At 44.6% G+C, this 17,018-nt stretch overlaps 3 protein-coding genes across 19 annotated transcripts in view; 1 reads left to right on the forward strand and 2 right to left on the reverse strand.

Annotated features, from left to right (window-relative positions):
* sptan1 (spectrin alpha, non-erythrocytic 1) overlaps window positions 1–4,507 on the reverse strand; it is a 32,284-nt gene extending 27,777 nt beyond the window's left edge. For 3 of the 12 annotated variants that reach the window (XM_020053275.3, XM_020053279.3, XM_010904914.4), the window contains exon 1: window positions 1,238–1,350. In XM_020053275.3, the coding sequence (XP_019908834.1) occupies window positions 1,238–1,258 (21 nt within the window). In that variant the 5' untranslated portion in view covers window positions 1,259–1,350. Of the gene's footprint in view, window positions 1–1,237; window positions 1,360–4,384 lie in introns of those variants that run through there. The other 9 variants (XM_010904918.4, XM_029125117.2, XM_020053278.3 and 6 more) reach the window with 5 other exon arrangements.
* Window positions 3,858–7,225, forward strand: LOC105030821. Its single transcript, XM_020053282.3, has 6 exons — window positions 3,858–3,909; window positions 5,092–5,202; window positions 5,626–5,724; window positions 5,866–5,932; window positions 6,205–6,537; window positions 6,704–7,225. Exons 3-6 carry the CDS (start codon window positions 5,645–5,647, stop codon window positions 7,115–7,117), a joined length of 894 nt encoding a protein of 297 aa, XP_019908841.2. The 5' UTR covers window positions 3,858–3,909; window positions 5,092–5,202; window positions 5,626–5,644; the 3' UTR covers window positions 7,118–7,225.
* Window positions 7,226–7,276: 51 nt separating this feature from the next.
* On the reverse strand, window positions 7,277–16,937 carry odf2a (outer dense fiber of sperm tails 2a). Of its 6 annotated transcripts, XM_034297061.1 has the most exons (20): window positions 15,490–15,618; window positions 14,436–14,549; window positions 14,071–14,184; window positions 13,763–13,936; window positions 13,444–13,634; window positions 13,067–13,208; window positions 12,807–12,932; window positions 12,447–12,521; window positions 12,250–12,321; window positions 11,916–12,032; window positions 11,541–11,726; window positions 11,240–11,349; window positions 11,004–11,139; window positions 10,666–10,776; window positions 10,086–10,349; window positions 9,725–9,825; window positions 9,452–9,614; window positions 9,013–9,138; window positions 8,681–8,894; window positions 7,277–8,639 (listed from the first exon to the last, which is right to left on the reverse strand). In XM_034297061.1, the coding sequence occupies exons 1-19, from the start codon at window positions 15,490–15,492 to the stop codon at window positions 8,724–8,726; spliced, it is 2,496 nt and encodes an 831-aa protein (XP_034152952.1). In that variant the 5' UTR covers window positions 15,493–15,618; the 3' UTR covers window positions 7,277–8,639; window positions 8,681–8,723. The 6 variants fall into 6 exon arrangements, with proteins under 6 accessions (XP_034152952.1, XP_034152953.1, XP_010903223.2 ...); XM_034297062.1 differs by lacking the exon at window positions 15,490–15,618 and adding an exon at window positions 16,810–16,937 and having other exon boundaries at window positions 7,277–8,894; XM_010904921.4 differs by lacking the exon at window positions 15,490–15,618 and adding an exon at window positions 15,833–15,995 and having other exon boundaries at window positions 7,277–8,894.
* Between the last annotated feature and the right edge of the window lie 81 nt (window positions 16,938–17,018).

Genomic DNA, 17,018 nt, shown 5'->3' on the forward strand with positions numbered 1-17,018 from the left:
CTCTGCTACAATTACTGCCTACACGTTACATATACCGGTACCTGAATAAACAATGAACGCAGCAGATATTTTTTTTGCCTGCGTCCAAACCATTAGTTGTCATCGAGCACAAAACAAAGTTTATACTGAACGGAGATGGTTCATACTGACATCAGTCCCTAAATTTCCAGGGTCAAGTAAATAAGAAAAAAAGAGAATGAGCAATAAGGCTCAGACGTAGCAACCTACAGAACAAACGGCCCAACAACACACTCCATCCCAAGGGCACCTGCTCGTTGGAGAGTAAAGTGCCTCACACGAAGGCACGGCCTCATTCCTAAAAGGAGGCCAGAGACAAGCAGTCAGCAGTCTCCCGTTCCCGTGAAAACACATCTGTTAGCGAGTGGTTTCTATATGACGCCATTCCGGGAGGGATGCAGGCCGGAGGAATTTACAGGAAATGGGAGGGTGGCCCCAAGAGACCTAGTACACAGACCACCAGACAAATGTGAAGGGAGATGAGGCGTACTGAAAAGAGTTTGAACCCCCCCCCCCCCCGCTGAAGAATCATGGCTGATCAACAGCATGCCCAGGGGAGGGGGTGGGGGGGGTAAACGCAGCTGGAGAGGTTCACTAGCAAACCATCCATCTCCTGATAAAAATAAAAATAAAACATGTCTTTAATGCATTCTCGCATTAAAACCCACTGGTCAGCCTTAGCAGGACCGTATCTTATCTGGAACACCTAAATGCCTGGATTCAATAGAAACAGCTGCAGCCCCAGTCAACAACAAAATGACTGAATCTGTTGAAGTCAGGCCTAATAAACTGATTTTCCTGCACGTATTGTTAAAAAAAAAGAATGGTAAGTAATATCTATTTATTCAAGCTCAGTTCAAGATGCCGGCTTCATGCCCACAATCCCTCCCAAATCCACCCACACGACATGCAATAGCCCCGTATGCAGAGCTTGGTTAGTAAATCAATTAGCATGGGATTCCACAGAAACCAATCAAATCTCCAAATTAACCAAGTCCTGCCAAGGCAGAAAATAAATAAATAACACACAAACACACACCGCATGCAGTAAACACACATGAATTCAATTACCAAATTACAAGGAAAGTGAACTAAAAGCAAAAACTGACAGATGAACAGGACTCATCCGTTATACCCATTTACTCACAGCTGTGTTATAAGTGAGCTGTAACTAGTGGGTCAGGACCTCTATCCTCCCTCTCCCACCCTTTACCAGTACCTGAGGAGACGAGGTGTCCATGATGCAGGCAGCAGTCGCTCCGCTCAGATGAAGCGATATGGGAAGCGCTGACGAACTGAACGCCACCCTTATTCTCTCTCGCTGTCTCGCTGCAGCGCAGACAGACGCACCGCCCCTGCAGTGGCCCGGCCGAGCAAGCCAAGATTACCGCCCAGCCCCGGCGTATCCCTCCCACCCACCCCCTCCCTCACTCAGCAAAACAGCCTCATCGCAGCCCGTCCTCAAAACATTCCCCCTGAAGTCTCTCCGCATTCCAGAAACGTCCACACTGTCTAACACCCCACCACATCTCCCCTAACGACAGGACAGCACACAGGAAGACACACTGCACACAGCAGTGACACACTTTACCTTGAGTTTTGGTTTGATAAACTGGGACATGACGACAGCGGCTTGGGCTGGCTAAAGGCAACAACGGACACTAGAGGTTCATAGCAGACAATTCACACCACATCTTAAACATTTGGCAGTGCGTTTGGAATAAAGAATAACGTTCCTGTTGAAAAGGTGCTGTTATTTACTGGGCCAACTGCGCCAAACAAAAGTGTGGGGTTAGTTAGGCCCGTCAGCCAGCAGCCAGATGGGGAAGCAGCATAGTCATGATGCCCTGTTTAGTGACTCCTTGGTGTTTTGAGTGGGGGGGGGGGGTAATTTGATATGATGCCGGAGCAACCTGAGACAAATGTAGTTCATGGAATATTACAAAACTGAAACGTAACTGAGCATGAACGGACAGTTTCACATTACTTTACAGTCACTAAGCAACACACCCTCTGTTCAAATTTGACTATCAGGCAGCCGTGAAATTGACCATGTAAAACAAGTCAAATGCTGAAACGAATCTTAAATGGCATGAATGGGAATCCGAATCACCCCACTATTAATGTGTTTAGGAATGAGCCTGCAAGTTTCAGAACATAAATGGAATCCATACAACACCCTTTTCTAAGTGGGACAGCTGACCAAACGTTTAACCATGTGAACTTCTTTGGTCATGTGTTCCACTCACTCAGGTCTCTGCCACACCAGCAATGCCTTTAACTACATTCTTAAGTCCCATCAAAAATGCTAAACGAAACGCACATGAGCGAGAATTCAAGCACCTTTGAAGAAGACCTTTCAATGTTTCACGCATCGCCTCAAGGTTTGAGTGGTTTGTTGTTGAGCCACACCCATCCTGTCACCCTTCAGTTGAAACACAATGTGAAAAACTATGAAGGGAAGCGTGGTGGGTTGGCTGTCGTATAAAACACACTGGTTTCAGTACGGGACGGGTTACCTCCAAGAAACCACACATTTTGGTTCCAATTCAGTGTTGACGGACAGAAGGGATTTTCAAGCAGAGCAGAACTGCGATTGCTCCACCTGACCCTGTGTTGTGCGAAGTGGTGTTTCCTTCCAACACATTTTATCCCATCTAATCCTCTCAGATGAGAAAGAAGTGGGGCTAGAGACAAATGGAAGATGTTAGGGCCCAAAATGTAAGCAGGTCTGAGCCTGAAACGTCACCGGGGCCAGCATTGTAACCAGAAGACTAATTTCTGACAATCGTGACGAACAATAGAGACAGTACAATGAATGCTGGGGAGGCTTCATTCATCATGCAAAGCTTCTTTCTGCACACAGGCCCCAGGTCTAAGAATAGCCCACCAACTTGACTTAACAAATAAGCATGTATTATTAGGGCCATCAGACAAAGAACAGACCTTGGCACCGTTAAGCATCAAGGAGGCATTAGGTTTAACTAGCCCAAGGGACAAGTAAAAACTATAGCCTCAAGGGTGACAACCAGATCATCAGCTTTGCATGCTGATCTTTGAGGATAACTTGGTGTTACTTTAGTCTATTGATTTCGACAAAGATGTTGGCATGGTCAAAATTTGGCGCTACCCTCTAAAGGGGTAGTTGTGAAAACAGCTGATGTGAGACAGAGCCAGGTCCAAATTGAAAGGGAATCACCCACCAAGGTGTGAAACCAATCTCCCTTTGACATATTTAAATTACCTTAGGGCTTCTGCAAAACCTCTGAAGAGATGGACTGCTGACTGAATCATCAGTTGTTCATACCAAGTCAAAAACCCAAATTGGCCTAATTTTTGTTTTTAAAAAAATTCTTAAAAACACTCCACTTATATTTGTATGACTTTTCTGGAGCTTTCTACGGACAGAATCATAAGAAGACATGTGAAGGGTTGTCGGGCAGGCCAGGGCCCATATACCCAGCTCCTTTCATGTTCATTTAAAAAATGTGGGGCTTGAATACAAACGACATTTTAGAGATCTACTGGCAATAACAAGAATAACAAATAGCCAGAAGAATGCAAGGTGAAACACCAATCGAGAAAAACCATTGTTGGCACGATACAATTGCTGAATATCAAAACAATTAACTGTCAGCTCAGAAATAGCTGCAAACTGCGCTTCGACGTGTGGTTTCGTAGTGTTTATTATACAAAATATAATTTTAATTATATTCTCAAAACAGCATAAAAGCATATTGGCTGATACAACGCCCTTGGCTGAACCAACAACAGCTGATGTCAGTTTTTCAATGGCATTCCACTATGGCGGTGCTGGGCGGGTCCTTTCGCAACTATGGCCGACACAATATCTGCCGACCGTCCACAACTGACAATAAAAAATTTAAGAGGGTAATATACAAAATGTACACTAAAATATATACAACGTCATAAAACGGGTTCTTTATTTATGTAAGCATTTCAAAACTGTATATTTTGCTCGACCGATTGGGTAAATAAGCGCTGTTAGTCAGTGCACAGACGACTGTTCGCTAGCAAGCTAACTAGCCAATATGCCAGATGGTATGTCTTAGCTATTTGCTGCTGTAGCGTTTTCAATCCAATTATATGCTTTTTGCTCAATAAGACAATGACACTTGTGTTTCTGACCGGGGGTGGGCTGCTATATGAAACATTTTACGGGGATAGTAGTGGTATGAAACATTTTGAGCTAGCAGGGGATAGTAGTGGTATGGCTAGCTGGGATAAGTTAGCTCGCCAGAGATCATCCTACTCAACATAAAAGAAAAGCCCTATGTGCAGTTTAGTAAACGAGAAAGCTGTGTTCATTCAAATCCATCTTTTTATTAAAAAATGGCACGCTTACCTCTATTATGCAGGTAGCTTGGGTAAAATGGTTTTACTATAAACGATGGCAACCTCTCGGAATGGAATTGCTGCGTCGACCGCGCTGAGCTTTTGCAATGTAGTTACCTTATCTATGGTAGTGACATCATACACCGCAACGGCAGGCCGAGTGTCCGGCGAAGACCACCGAAACATACCGAACATAATGCCCATAGAGTTTCACACGTAGCCCATGAAAATGTGTAATGTCAACAAAAACGAGAAATGTATTTATAATATGGGGAACAATATACCAGAAAAATATACATGGTAAACTATCGTATCACATTGTTTTGTGTCCTTGTTAATAAAACTTTTGTTTGTGTCGTCCTGTTACTGAATCAAAACTAGCAAAAGGATTTCCAAAATATTTTAATAATTAGATAATTAAGCAGAAACTCTTATTCAAAGCAACTAGTAAGTGCACACGTTTTCATACTAGTCCTCCATGGGAATCAAACCCAAAACCCTGGCATTGCAAAGCACCGCTATCGACCTAGCCACACGGGACTTTTAACATGCAAATCGCATGCAAACAATGACACCTACTGCTTTGAGATAAAAACCATCCCAACCAACTGACTTGTATTTTGATATAAAACACACGGTTATCATACATTTATCCTCAATAAAGTATTGAATTATTTTGGTACTCAGATATATAATGTACTATAATTCTGTTTATAGCTGTAACCATCCTCAAATGTGAAACAGCACCCCTGGGCAAGGCCATCACTTTCCTTTGTCTTCAAATGTGTACCAAAAAGTTTTGTTTTCTGTGATCACATGCTGGGAAAGGTAAGAATTATGTCATTGTTGTAAAGATCATATTGTGTGTTTTGCCAGTTTCCCCCCAAATAAACCTTTAAGACCTTCTGTAGATGTAATATTGTCTCACCTAACATAATTCCCGGTCATTCCGGGTAAGAGCTTTTGTGTCTGGCTAAAATGCTAATGTAATGTCAATTCATATTATAATGATAGATGTTTTCCACATACAGGCTTATAAGATATCACCTCTTGTCAGCCCAATTGTCATGGATCAAGCTTTTGTCACCGACTTTCAGTTACCAGCTTTGTGAAGTTAGATAGCCCCATCAACTGACACTCATGCATGATAAACAGAACTGAGACAACCAATAGAAACCCTAACCTGCCTCTGTAGATCCAGAACACCATTTAAACAAGCTCTCAACCTCAATCATCACATTCATTTCAAAGACAGAACCAGACAAGGAGTATGTCCGCCCCGGACGCCTCTACGCTGTTCACAGGGAACATAGCAGAAAGGGACAATGGCAGCAGCATAATATTTGACTTGTAAGTGCTTTATTAATTTTCTATTTTCTTGTTGACATTTCAGTGATTCAGTCCTCTGTGGTTGAGGAGAGGTTGCCATCCCAAAATATTCAGTATAAACTGATCGGCAGCAAAAAAATCGAATGTATTATTTTTGAACAGCTTTGATGCAGTAGACTCGGGAGGCCGTTTACGACCTGCTGCCATCCCAGACCTCCAGCAATTACAGGTACATTTGGTTATTTTTACTTTTGCTTAAATGTGTACTAACTATGTTGCCTATTGCCTCTTGCGCTTTGTGGAACAATGTTGCCTGTTTATCCACCCCTCATAGTTGCTAGCACCATGCTGGAAAGGACAATCAAAACACATGACTAGGCCAAAGTGTTTGTAGCATATTTACGACCAATGGTGTGTGACAAATCAGACCCAAACACGCTATAATGAATGTTTTTCAAATCAGGTGTGGTAAGTGTATCTGAATCATGCTTTGTGTCCCAGGAAATGCCTACCCTGTCTAGCTTGAGAAAACCTATTGAGTCTCAGAACCACAATTACAGGAGAAGTCCCAGGATTGCTCTCTGTTCTTGTGAAGGACTTCCCATCGTCACCCCCATTTGCCTACGGGCCGTTAGTTCACAGGATGAACTGAAAAACCGACTCCAAAGACAGTTAGTTACACCAATCCATCAACGTGATGAGTACAAGAGAAGAACCAAAGAAGCCGACGCCAAAGTGAAAACGTTTGAGAGAAAGGCTCTTCTAGTGAGGGCACAGGTCAATGCTTTGAGACATGGTCAGGTCCTAAGCAACTCCGTCAGCAAACAATTACAGGTATGTCTTATTTCCTCAGGTACTTAATAAGGTTGTGTAAGTACGTTTGCTGATAAGTGTGAAAACCTCAAGGCACATACCTTGTATAAGAACACAATGAGGGTTCAAATTCAATGTCAGTAACCTGTGTTCAAGTGAGATTTGCTTTTATTTTGATATCTTCCAGGAGATGCGTGCACAACTGCGCAACTGGACAACAGCTGCTCAGCAACTGCATAGACCGAGTACACAGCTTCAAATACCTAACCTGAGATCTGAATCTGACAACAACGATGAAGCTAGAGGCCCTGGTGACAATTTCTGTTCTTATTGTGGCCAACCTCTTACCGCTATTAGCATTGGATTTCAGGACGCAATGAGATCCCGGCAAGAATTGAAAAACAGCTTTCAGAGACAGTTGGCAATGGTAATGAAGCAACGTCATGAGTACAAGAGAAGAGCCAGAGAAGCTGAAGCTAAAGTGAGAGTGTGGGAGAGAAGAAACATTCTCATGAAGGCCCAGGTCAGAGCTGCACGCGAAGCCTTCCTAACAGTCACAGAGTTAGGTAATCGCAAAAACCCAGAACCAAATATTGTGTGAGAACTGGAGATAGTGAAAAAGTACATTCCTTGAATTGTTGTTTTAATTGTGTATGTAACATACATTTGACACTAAAGTATTTAGGCTAAAAGCAATTGTTGAATAGTCTTGATTACCTTTAGAATTGTTTAATTGCAACTCAATACATCTCTAAACACTTTCAAGATATATAAAATACTTGGTGATTAAAAATATATATCCTATTTCATAATTAAAGTAGAAGCAGACATTTAAATGATTGACAAGAACACAACTGCTTCACTGTTGATACTCTTTGTGGGCATCACATTTAGACAAATACTCACACAGATAAACAGTAAACTGCTCAAACAAAATCACTGCTTCCACTGATATGGCCCTGGTTATAATATAGCACCAATTATTAGCCTGGGTCTACTGTATGTTTATGCTATCATACCGCTCATTTCAAAGCCAAATTCACATAAAATGGAAACTTACAGTTTTAATAGATTTGGGTCACCTTCTACCATACTTCGGTTTCCCCTAAAACCAGATGCTGGCTTCTATACATGTAGGTGGAGCCAATCATGACAAGGAGCTGATGTGATCGCACAAACATATTGGACCAGGCTTACCTGGTCATAGCACCAACCAAACCATTTCCTAAATCTGTAAGATGACAAATGATCGATATGAGACTAACGTGACAGGGTTTGGTACAGGATATTTTCTAGATGGGTGGCTACTTCGTAACAGTACAGTACAGAATGATGCAGCAGAGGTGAATACATACTGCAGTTAGAAGGACATTTTGGACTTTTTGGGACCAGGGACCCTTTTGCTGTTATCCAATTAAACCAATTAACTTCTCACAATCAACAGCAAACTAGAGTAAGGTAAAAATAACATTGAAGAGAGTTTTACTGCTGGTACATGGCTGAACAAACAAAGTGTTGCGGCCATTTGAAATGCAAACCACGTGGCAACAGAAAACATTCAGTTTTCAAGCAAATTTCCTGCAACTCAACACATTTTGCCATGTGGCTGAGAGTCAACTGAAAGTCAGTTTTGAAGGTGCACTCGGCGCAGTGGCATTGCCACAAGCAGATGTTACTTAGATGAGTGAGATGCAATACCTTTCGCTCCGACGGTCACTGTATCTGAGCATGTGCACAGGTCCGCATTTTTACCATGGGACCAAACCATAAGAGCCCCATCACTTTGATAAAACAATTTAGTGTATTGTTGTAAGTAATACATAATGTTAATTGATCTGGTCAAGGACCCTCTGCAGACCCCAGTTTGAGAACCACAGAACTATAGGACAGTAACAATTAGTGACCTTACTCTCAGATTATTTTGTTCAACCATTGTAACCATGTTGACTTGTGGACTGTGGATAAATGTAACCAAGTTGATACACTGTATATTGAATGTATATGCCAAAACCATTTAGTGTACACATATATATGAAATCAACATAATAAATAGGTGAAATGAGCACTGAGTACAGACCTAGATAAATATGTTTGTCTGTTCAGAGTCCCCTCAGAGTTGAGCCCTGAAGAAAACGTGTGTTCAGAGTCCCCTCAGAGTCGAGCCCTGAAGAAAACGTGTGTTCAGAGTGTCTCTTGGGTCGATTCCCTCAGATGGGAGAGGGTGCCCGCAGAGTGCTGGTGAGCGCCGAGTCTCCAAACACGTTGGCATAGGAGGCTTTGAGGAACTGGACGTAGTTCTGCAGACTCCTGTTGGTGCTGTCCGATTGTTCCAGTCGATCCTTCACATCCTGCAGCCGAGACTGGTACCTCCGCTCCGCCTGAGTAGGGCGGACACGCGCACGGCCCTTGTAAAATCGCTACTCTGTAGGTGTGTGTCTTAACAGTGTAAACTGATTATAATGAGATATTAAAATGATTTATCAAACATGCCCTGACCTCCTCTTTGCTGCGACGGAGGGCGGCGAGTTCTGAGGCGGTCCTGCTTAGCTGGGTCTCCAGGTCCACCACCTTGGACTGTGTGGAGCGCTCTTTGGTGGCCGCCCGCTCACGGGTCTGGGACACCTGCACTCCAGGACAAAGACCCTGTTACACAGATCTTTACGACAAGCCTCAAACTAAATGGCTGTGCCCCACGGGAAAGAATATAGCAAAATCTGTATAAACTAATGTTGTTCTCTCAGTATTCAGTGCAAAAAACCTCCCCAAAAACAGACGGACAGACACTAATTAATTTGCTATGTGCATCTCAATTTGAGGTCCGTGTTTATGCAACAATGTGTAACTAAAGTGTAACGTGATCTCAAGCCGCATCGTTCCCTCCAAACACCTATTCCCCCCGGCTGCCAGCCCCCACCTCCCCGGACCACAGACTGACCTGGCGTCGAGCATCATCCAAGGCCTCTTCCAGCTGCCGGGTCAGGTGGGTGCATTCCCGGGACTTCTCCTCCAGGCGAAGCTGGTTGCCGTGGATGGTCTCCTCTCGCTTGGCCACCACGGCCAACAGGTCCTGGTTTTGACATTTGGCCTCCTCCAGCTTCCTGTAAAAGGAGAGGCAGAGTGGGGAGTTTGGGGGTTAGGAGAATTACAGACAGACACACACACACACACACACACACAGTCAACAGTGTCACCCTACAGCCCTACGGACCTCTCCAGGCTCTCCACGCGGTGCTGCAGATGTTTGTTCTCCTCCAACAGTAGAGAGTTCTTCTGCCTCACCAGCTCGACCTGACTGCCCTGTTGCTCCACCTAAACACAATCCATCCATCAGCGAGCAAAGAATAAACCTTTAATAATGCCGGGAAGACGCGGTCAGAAAGATGAGAATAAGGTTACATTTTGTCTACAGCACTTAAACTCGGGGCAGCCATGGTGGCTAGCTGAGACACACACACACACACACACACACACACACACCCCAACCACTACAGACCCCCCCCCCCCCCCCCCCCCAATTATTACACACAACACATACACACCCCGACCCAACCATTACACACAACACACACCTTCATCCGCAGGTCGGCCAGGGCGGTGCTCAGCTCATTGCTACGCCTCTCCTGGGTGCGTTCCCTCTCCTGAGTTTCCTCCAGCAGGAGCTCGGAGCGCCGCAGCGCCTCGGGAAGAGGCTCCAGTTCGGCCAGACGCCCCAGCAGATCCCTGCGCACCGCCTCCACCTCCCTCTCCACCTGGTCCCGGACCTCCCGAGCCTCGCGCTCCGCCTGACCAAGCCTGGCACAGTACTCGTCTGCCTCCGCCCTTGTCTTCACCACCTGCGGAGGGGGTAGTGTTACATAGACGGAACGGACTCAGATGAACGACACACAAACAGAAAAACACACACACACACATACACACACACACACACACACACACACAGTTCTCGATTCCATACTTTTTTCTCCCTATTTGTACCTTTAGTCTGTATAATGGCACAGCGTGTGTGTGGGTGTGTGTGTGTTTGTGTGTGTCGGTCGAGTTCGTTTATAAAGCATAGCTCTTGGAACGCCGGGGTTGTGAGTCACACAGGAGAACTAATATGAAAATGTATGCAGGAGTGTCAGCTGAAATGTAAGTCTTCGTACAGACCTGGGTCTTATAGCTGTCCACTAGGCTCTCGTATTGCTTCACCGAGGCTTTGACCTGCTGTACCTCTGACTGGGACAGAGACAACTTCTCCTCAACCGCAGACAAGGTGGCCTGGCAGAGCAGAACACACAGCAGTCTAAATAATACGTCAACAAAGCCATTATCTATGAAATAAGTGTCTTCGTATATTAGAAAAAGGTTCACATCCCATGTCCTTTTGAAAGTATGATAAAAGACGGATGCCCATTCCATGTAATGTTTTGGGCTCGACTTCAATTCATGTGTGTCTGGGAAACCAAGTCAATAATGTCAGGTGTCAGTCGGTGGTTGTCACTGACCTTGAGGCTCTGGTTCTCCAGCTTGGTGTGGGTGGCTTCTGTAGTGAGAGTGTGCAGACGGTCCAGCAGGCCCTCCCTCTCAGCCCGACCCTTATCCTCAGCCCCATGAAGCTGCTCCGTCAGGTCTGACACTCGGCTTAACACGCACGCACACGGTCAACAGGCCATCGTGTTATAGCATACTGGACATAACCATAGACAGCGGCTGTTAAATGAATCATGTCTCTGTCAGTCACCTGTTGAGGACCGAGACCTCCTTCTCCAGCTGAGCTTTGTCCTTCAGTTCCTGGGCGTGGCGACTACGCCAGCTCTCTGCTGCTGATATGGCTTCGGCCATCTGGTTCTCCTGTGGAGGCAGCAAGGTAACCCAGATGATTTAGCATTATTTACTCCTGGCCCGGGGAAAGCTAAAAGGTGTGGCTAGGCTGGCGTTTGTTCTATCCAAGCATCACCAAACACTTCACTTGTTGTCGAGCCATGTTTGTGTTTTGACAGAAAACTGATCTTTGGCCTGGATAACATTCTTGCCCCACCCACCATGTCCAGTAACTTGGCACTGAGCTGACCGGCTGTGTCTTCGCTTCGTTCCGCCCGGTGTTTCTGGGCCCGTGTTGCTCTCTTCAGGGCCTCTTTATCGGCTTCAGCCTGAAGTTTTAGGCCACGCAGTTGCTCAAGCAGATGATCCATCTCGCCCTGCTGCTGATTGGCTGCACGCTCCAGGTTCTGGACCAATCAGAGAGCAGAGGATGAAGAAAAAACATACAGCATTTTGTGTCTGCAACAGAAAAGAGCAAAAACATCCTATTTCTCTCAACATTTGGGTAAAGCTCAGATATAAACACTGCTTAAACTGCTCAGAGCAAGTTGAGCCGTGTACAGAACACAAACCTAGCAACCTGCCTATCGCCCTACCTTGATCTGCACGGCAAGACGATTGTTTTCAGCCTCTTTACTGCGTAACTGGCTCTGCAAGTGGGCCCGAGTAGATTCCAACACTTTAGACAGTTCACCTGTGGTCTTAGCGTTCTCCTGAAATAGCAACAGAATGAAAAAATTATGCTAATTTAAAAAGAGCTTACAGACTAAAATGAAAAAATAAACAGTATTTATTAATTAATATATTGTCCTGTGGTAAGGAATTACATTTTTGGATTTCATGTTACAATTATTTAAACAATTCTAAATTTTTTATGAACACTGTCATTCTGTGGGTTGTACAAACTTAAGTATTGTCTTTCTACTGTACCTTCTCAGTGTCCAGAAGAGCAGTCAGTTGATTCACTTCTTTCTCTTTCTCCTGGAGTTTCCCCACAAGATGCTGTGAGAGGAAGGATACAGGCAGACATTAACGTCCGTAGAACCATCTATTAGAAGGATACTTGAGGTATTCATTACCCAAGGAATGTTTTGCTGACAGACTGTGGCTTATTTAAAGAAACACACTGAGTTTTCTGATTGTGTCTCCACCAGCCTCTTCAGAAGAACATCTTTCTGCTCCAACATCCTCACGGTTTCCATCTGTTCAGAAACAAAGCACAACCACCACAGGTCAAAGTGGAGCTGTTGACAGGTCCTAAGTAAACAAAACTGTCAATTCTAATGGGTTTGCTGCCTTTTTCTGCATCAACGTTTCATTGGTTTTCATCGTGTCAACATTTTAACCACGTGAAGTTGCTGAAACCTAGAGGTTTAAATGAAAGTCACTTATTTTCCCCACGTGAAAACTGCCGTCATTGCTAGTGGTAATCGGTTTCTACTCTTGCTATAGAGTTAGTCTGCCCTCCACTTGCAGGGACGATGTACCTCACGTCCATGCTGCTCCCTCAGGAGGTGGCGAAGAGTGCGATTGGTTGCCTCAAACGTCTCCAGCTTCTGCAGCAGCAGCTCCTTCTGACGCGCCAGGAGGGAACCCTCCGAACCGGACATCTTCTTTCAAACCAAATGAAATCATTTCAACCGTATCCTTAAACGTTTCATCTCACTGTACACTGCGTTAGGTCCGCGTGCACGTTTCGATTTTTCTTTAACTACACACAACGTCTCACGTCGGGGTTCCCACTCACGCTGGCGCTCCTCATCTTGGTGACGGTCTCTCGCAGGGCAGACACCTGCCTGGCAGCGGACGTCCCGTCAAGTTCGGCTTCCATCAGCTTCCTGAGCAGAACTTCCTTCTCCAGCTGCATGGACTCCATAGACCTCTCCAGTCTGGACAGGCGTGTCGGCAGACATGTTCATAAGGGGCACAGGAAAGATGTACCGTGCTTTTGTATATTACGTAACAATAGGCCTGCCATATTGTTTCTCGCAGGTTGCTGGGCGGCTATCAGAGGGTTCATTATTGCGCAGAGCATCCGATTTTACATTTAATAGGACTAAAAAATAAGCTGTGCGGAATCAGAGAAATCTGGAACTATGGCTTTGAGTTTCTCCTCGTGCATACCTGCTGTTGCAGTCGGTCTCCTCCAACATCTTCTCCATGGACTGTCGCAGGCGGGAGTTCTCCCTCTCGGTGACCTCCAGCTCCTTGGCCACCTCAGCCAACTCCTCCTCCTGCTCCTCGATGACCCGCTGAGATACGCTCAGCTTCTCTGACTGGCGCTCCAGCTGCTGTTCCTTCTTCCGCAGCTCTACCTACACACACAGAAAAGTAAATACATGCTGTAAGAAGTAAGGAACGAAGGGCATGCACGGATCCAGTTTGAAGTATTTTTCAATAATGGGAGTACGTATTTATTCATAATTTAATGGGAGGGACAGACCTCACTCTTCAACGAGCTGACCTCAGTCATCAGGCTGTCAATTTTCCTCTCGTACTGGCTGATTCGTCCATGTAACACTTCCTCCTCCTCATACGAAAGGTCGGCCAATCGCAGTGGTGAGTGGGAGGTCTCTAGCTCAGTTAATGGTGTGATCTCCAGACGATGAGTTGGCCCCTGAGACATGAATAGGTTCAGTGATCACGGGTCCTGGCACAACATGCTGCTTCAATTGGTGTATGGACACATTGCATTGGTGGATATGTGATAACATGACAGATGAGACTGAAGGAGTAAAAACCATTTCAGACCTCCCATTTGTAGGAGGCGTCCCTTATGGAGGCTTTCCCAGGAGGTATCCACGGCACCCTTGTCTTGACCTTCGCAGTAGGTCGCAGGTTCGCTCCTTCACCCTTTGTCTTCCCCTAGAACAGACAACGTCAAACTCCAGAGACATTCACACAGTGCAATTCAAAACATTTCACACAAGCTGAAAATATACAGTACCCTAAGAGAAAGGAGAATACTTTTGAAGAATTTTACAAACATTTGATAAAAAGGCTTTTGTTAAATTCATATCACCACCTTTCAGCCCTGAGTGAGCATGGTATTGACAGGAACCTAGGACATCTTAAGAACTTTATCAAATGTCTTCTCCTGATAAAGGTTTTCCGACCTGTGGTGTCCTGGCAGGGCTCCTGGTCTTCTTCACGTGTACATGCACAGGCGTGGTCTCGTTCACGTGTACATGTAGTGGTGGTGAGATGGATCGGGTCCTCATCGCTTTTTTCTGTAAAAGAGCAGCATCACAGCTATGCACAGGCCACAATATTCCTCCACCACCTTCTCCCTAAATGTGTCAGCCTTCCTACTGTGGCTTTTTACTACCACACCTTTAAATTCAACCAAAGGGGGACTTCTGGCAAGGGAGACAAAATCAGTGATAATCACAGCGAAAAGCAGTACATGGTACATCAGCTTCCCTGGTTCCCTTCTCAAATATAAACATCAATGAAATTGTGGCAATTGTAAACAAACATGGCAGGGTTGGTTCACTGTTATATGTTGGTACAATTTGCAAACAATGTTATTTGAAAGGCTTCTAATCGAGTTTGGTACTCAGGTAGTGTCAAGAATAGTAGGCAAAAAGTACCCAAATGTTGCTTGATCAAATCCCGAGACAGTATGCCTTGTCCAAATTGTTCCCAGGTTATCACAGTACATGACTGTGTTTCTTATTCTTACTTAACTACCTGGTAAAATAATGGTTAAAATACATATATGTCGAGTTCTGATAATAGGCTATGTTAGATATGAACTGGACGCTTATATGCAGTGATCATGTCAGTCCTTGTTTACAGTGTGGAGAACACATGGCTTTGTGTATCATTTTACCTGGGAGGTGACGTACAATATGATCGCATTTCAGAGCAAAAGCGTATCCCCCTCAGACACTAAACTGGGACCAATGAGCTAGTAATTTAGTTCCACACATTTACCAAAACAATCCAGTTTGAAAAAAATTATGGCTGGGATTTTAAAGGATGGATAGCCAGGTAGATAACTCGCTTGTTAGCAATCTAAACCACATCAAAAGCCAGAACAGACTTTGGCTAAAGTAAACGGAACCAACAACTGCATGCTAAACCCGAGAGACCCGTGCAATGTGTACAGATTAGCTAAAATAAGCTTTGTTGTAGGTGCTATAAAGAGCATCAGAAGTCACTTACCATGTGAAGATCTAAATATTCATCAAAATAGTGGAATATGAATATTGTAAAATATATTAAACTTTGCTAACTTGGTAGCTAGCATTTAATTCAGAAGGGAAAGAGTCAAAGCGTCCTCAAAAAACATTTGTTCCGGTACAACCAGCGTACTGGTATGTGATTGGCTCGTTCAAAACGTTGCCACTCTGTGATTGGAATAAATAGGTGACCTTGGTAGCCTTGAGTTCCAAGTTGTTGGTAGCAACAAGGTCCTCCTTAGAAACCAGTCCACATTCAGTTACAGTTACTAAAACGTTGCACATAGATAAATCATAAATAGACCCGAAGTAAATAATTATTTTACCATCGGGCAGGAATGTTTATTTCACATGTCGATTTTCCACATGTAGAGGGGGGCTGAACCGAGCTGAACGCACATCAAGATACACCACTCGTTGGCCTGTTGGCTTTAGCTGTTTGGCTGGGGTCGTTCGAGCCACTGGATACACAATAGGATATCAGAAATAGAAATGGCTTTATGGCCAAATATGTTCCACGACAAACAAGGAATTTGTTCTGGCCCGTTATAGTGAAACAATTTATAGAAAATAAATAAAAACAAATAAAAACAGTAGACTGAGCCTTAATAAATAACAAAAAATATGTAAAGTGTGAGATTTGTCCAATTGAGGGTTGCGTGTGCATGTAGGGAGGGATTATAGATTTGTCCATTGAGGGTTGTGTGTGTATGTTGGGAGGGATTATAGATTTGTCCATTGAGGGTTGTGTGTGTATGTTGGGAGGGATTATAGATTTGTCCATTGAGGGTTGTGTGTGTATGTTGGGAGGGATTATAGATTTGTCCATTGAGGGTTGTGTGTGTATGTTGGGAGGGATTATAGATTTGTCCATTGAGGGTTGTGTGTGTATGTTGGGAGGGATTATAGATTTGTCCATTGAGGGTTGTGTGTGTATGTTGGGAGGGATTATAGATTTGTCCATTGAAGGTTGTGTGTGTATGTTGGGAGGGATTATAGATTTGTCCATTGAGGGTTGTGTGTGTATGTTGGGAGCGGACTATAGTCAATTTGATTCCTGGGGCATGTTCATGAGGCCTAATGCTATAGGAAAGAAACCTGTTCTTGTGGCGAGAGGTTTTGGTCCTAATTGACCTCAACCTTCTGCCAGAGGGGAGAGTTCTGAATAGTCCATTTCCAGAGTGAGATGGATCAGCCCCAGTCTTTGCCACCCGCCTCCATGTCCTGGAAGTGTATAGGTCTTAGACGTCATGGCAAGGTCATTGTGTCATGGCAGCAAACATACATGTGTGTGTATTTGTACCTTTTCTGGGTTGTGCTTCACGATGATGCTGGTAACCCTGTCAGTAAACAGCTGAGTGGAGTAGATGCCTGTGTATCTGGTAGCAACCTCCTCCCTGTCTCTCAGGTCCAGGGCACAGCGGGTCACATTCAGGGGAGGGACGTGGCTGCAGCGCTGGTGAGTGTAGTAGTTCTCACTGCCTGTCAGATAGCCTGGGGGTGGGGTGGAAC

Source organism: Esox lucius, chromosome 14, assembly GCF_011004845.1.
Source record: "Esox lucius isolate fEsoLuc1 chromosome 14, fEsoLuc1.pri, whole genome shotgun sequence".
NCBI lineage: Eukaryota > Metazoa > Chordata > Actinopteri > Esociformes > Esocidae > Esox > Esox lucius.

Excerpts from the sequence above, each read along its gene's own strand:
- LOC105030821 (XM_020053282.3), top strand. The coding sequence starts at position 5,645 with ATGTCCGCCCCGGACGCCTCTACGCTGTTCACAGGGAACATAGCAGAA. Across the intron at positions 5,725-5,865 it reads AGCAGCATAATATTTGACTT|CTTTGATGCAGTAGACTCGG; the intron begins GTAAGTGCTTTA and ends ATTTTTGAACAG. Across the intron at positions 6,538-6,703 it reads CCGTCAGCAAACAATTACAG|GAGATGCGTGCACAACTGCG; the intron begins GTATGTCTTATT and ends GATATCTTCCAG.
- odf2a (XM_010904921.4), bottom strand. Across the intron at positions 13,209-13,443 it reads GAGACCGACTGCAACAGCAG|ACTGGAGAGGTCTATGGAGT; the intron begins GTATGCACGAGG and ends ACGCCTGTCCAG. Across the intron at positions 9,826-10,085 it reads TGGCCGACCTGCGGATGAAG|GTGGAGCAACAGGGCAGTCA; the intron begins GTGTGTGTTGTG and ends GATTGTGTTTAG.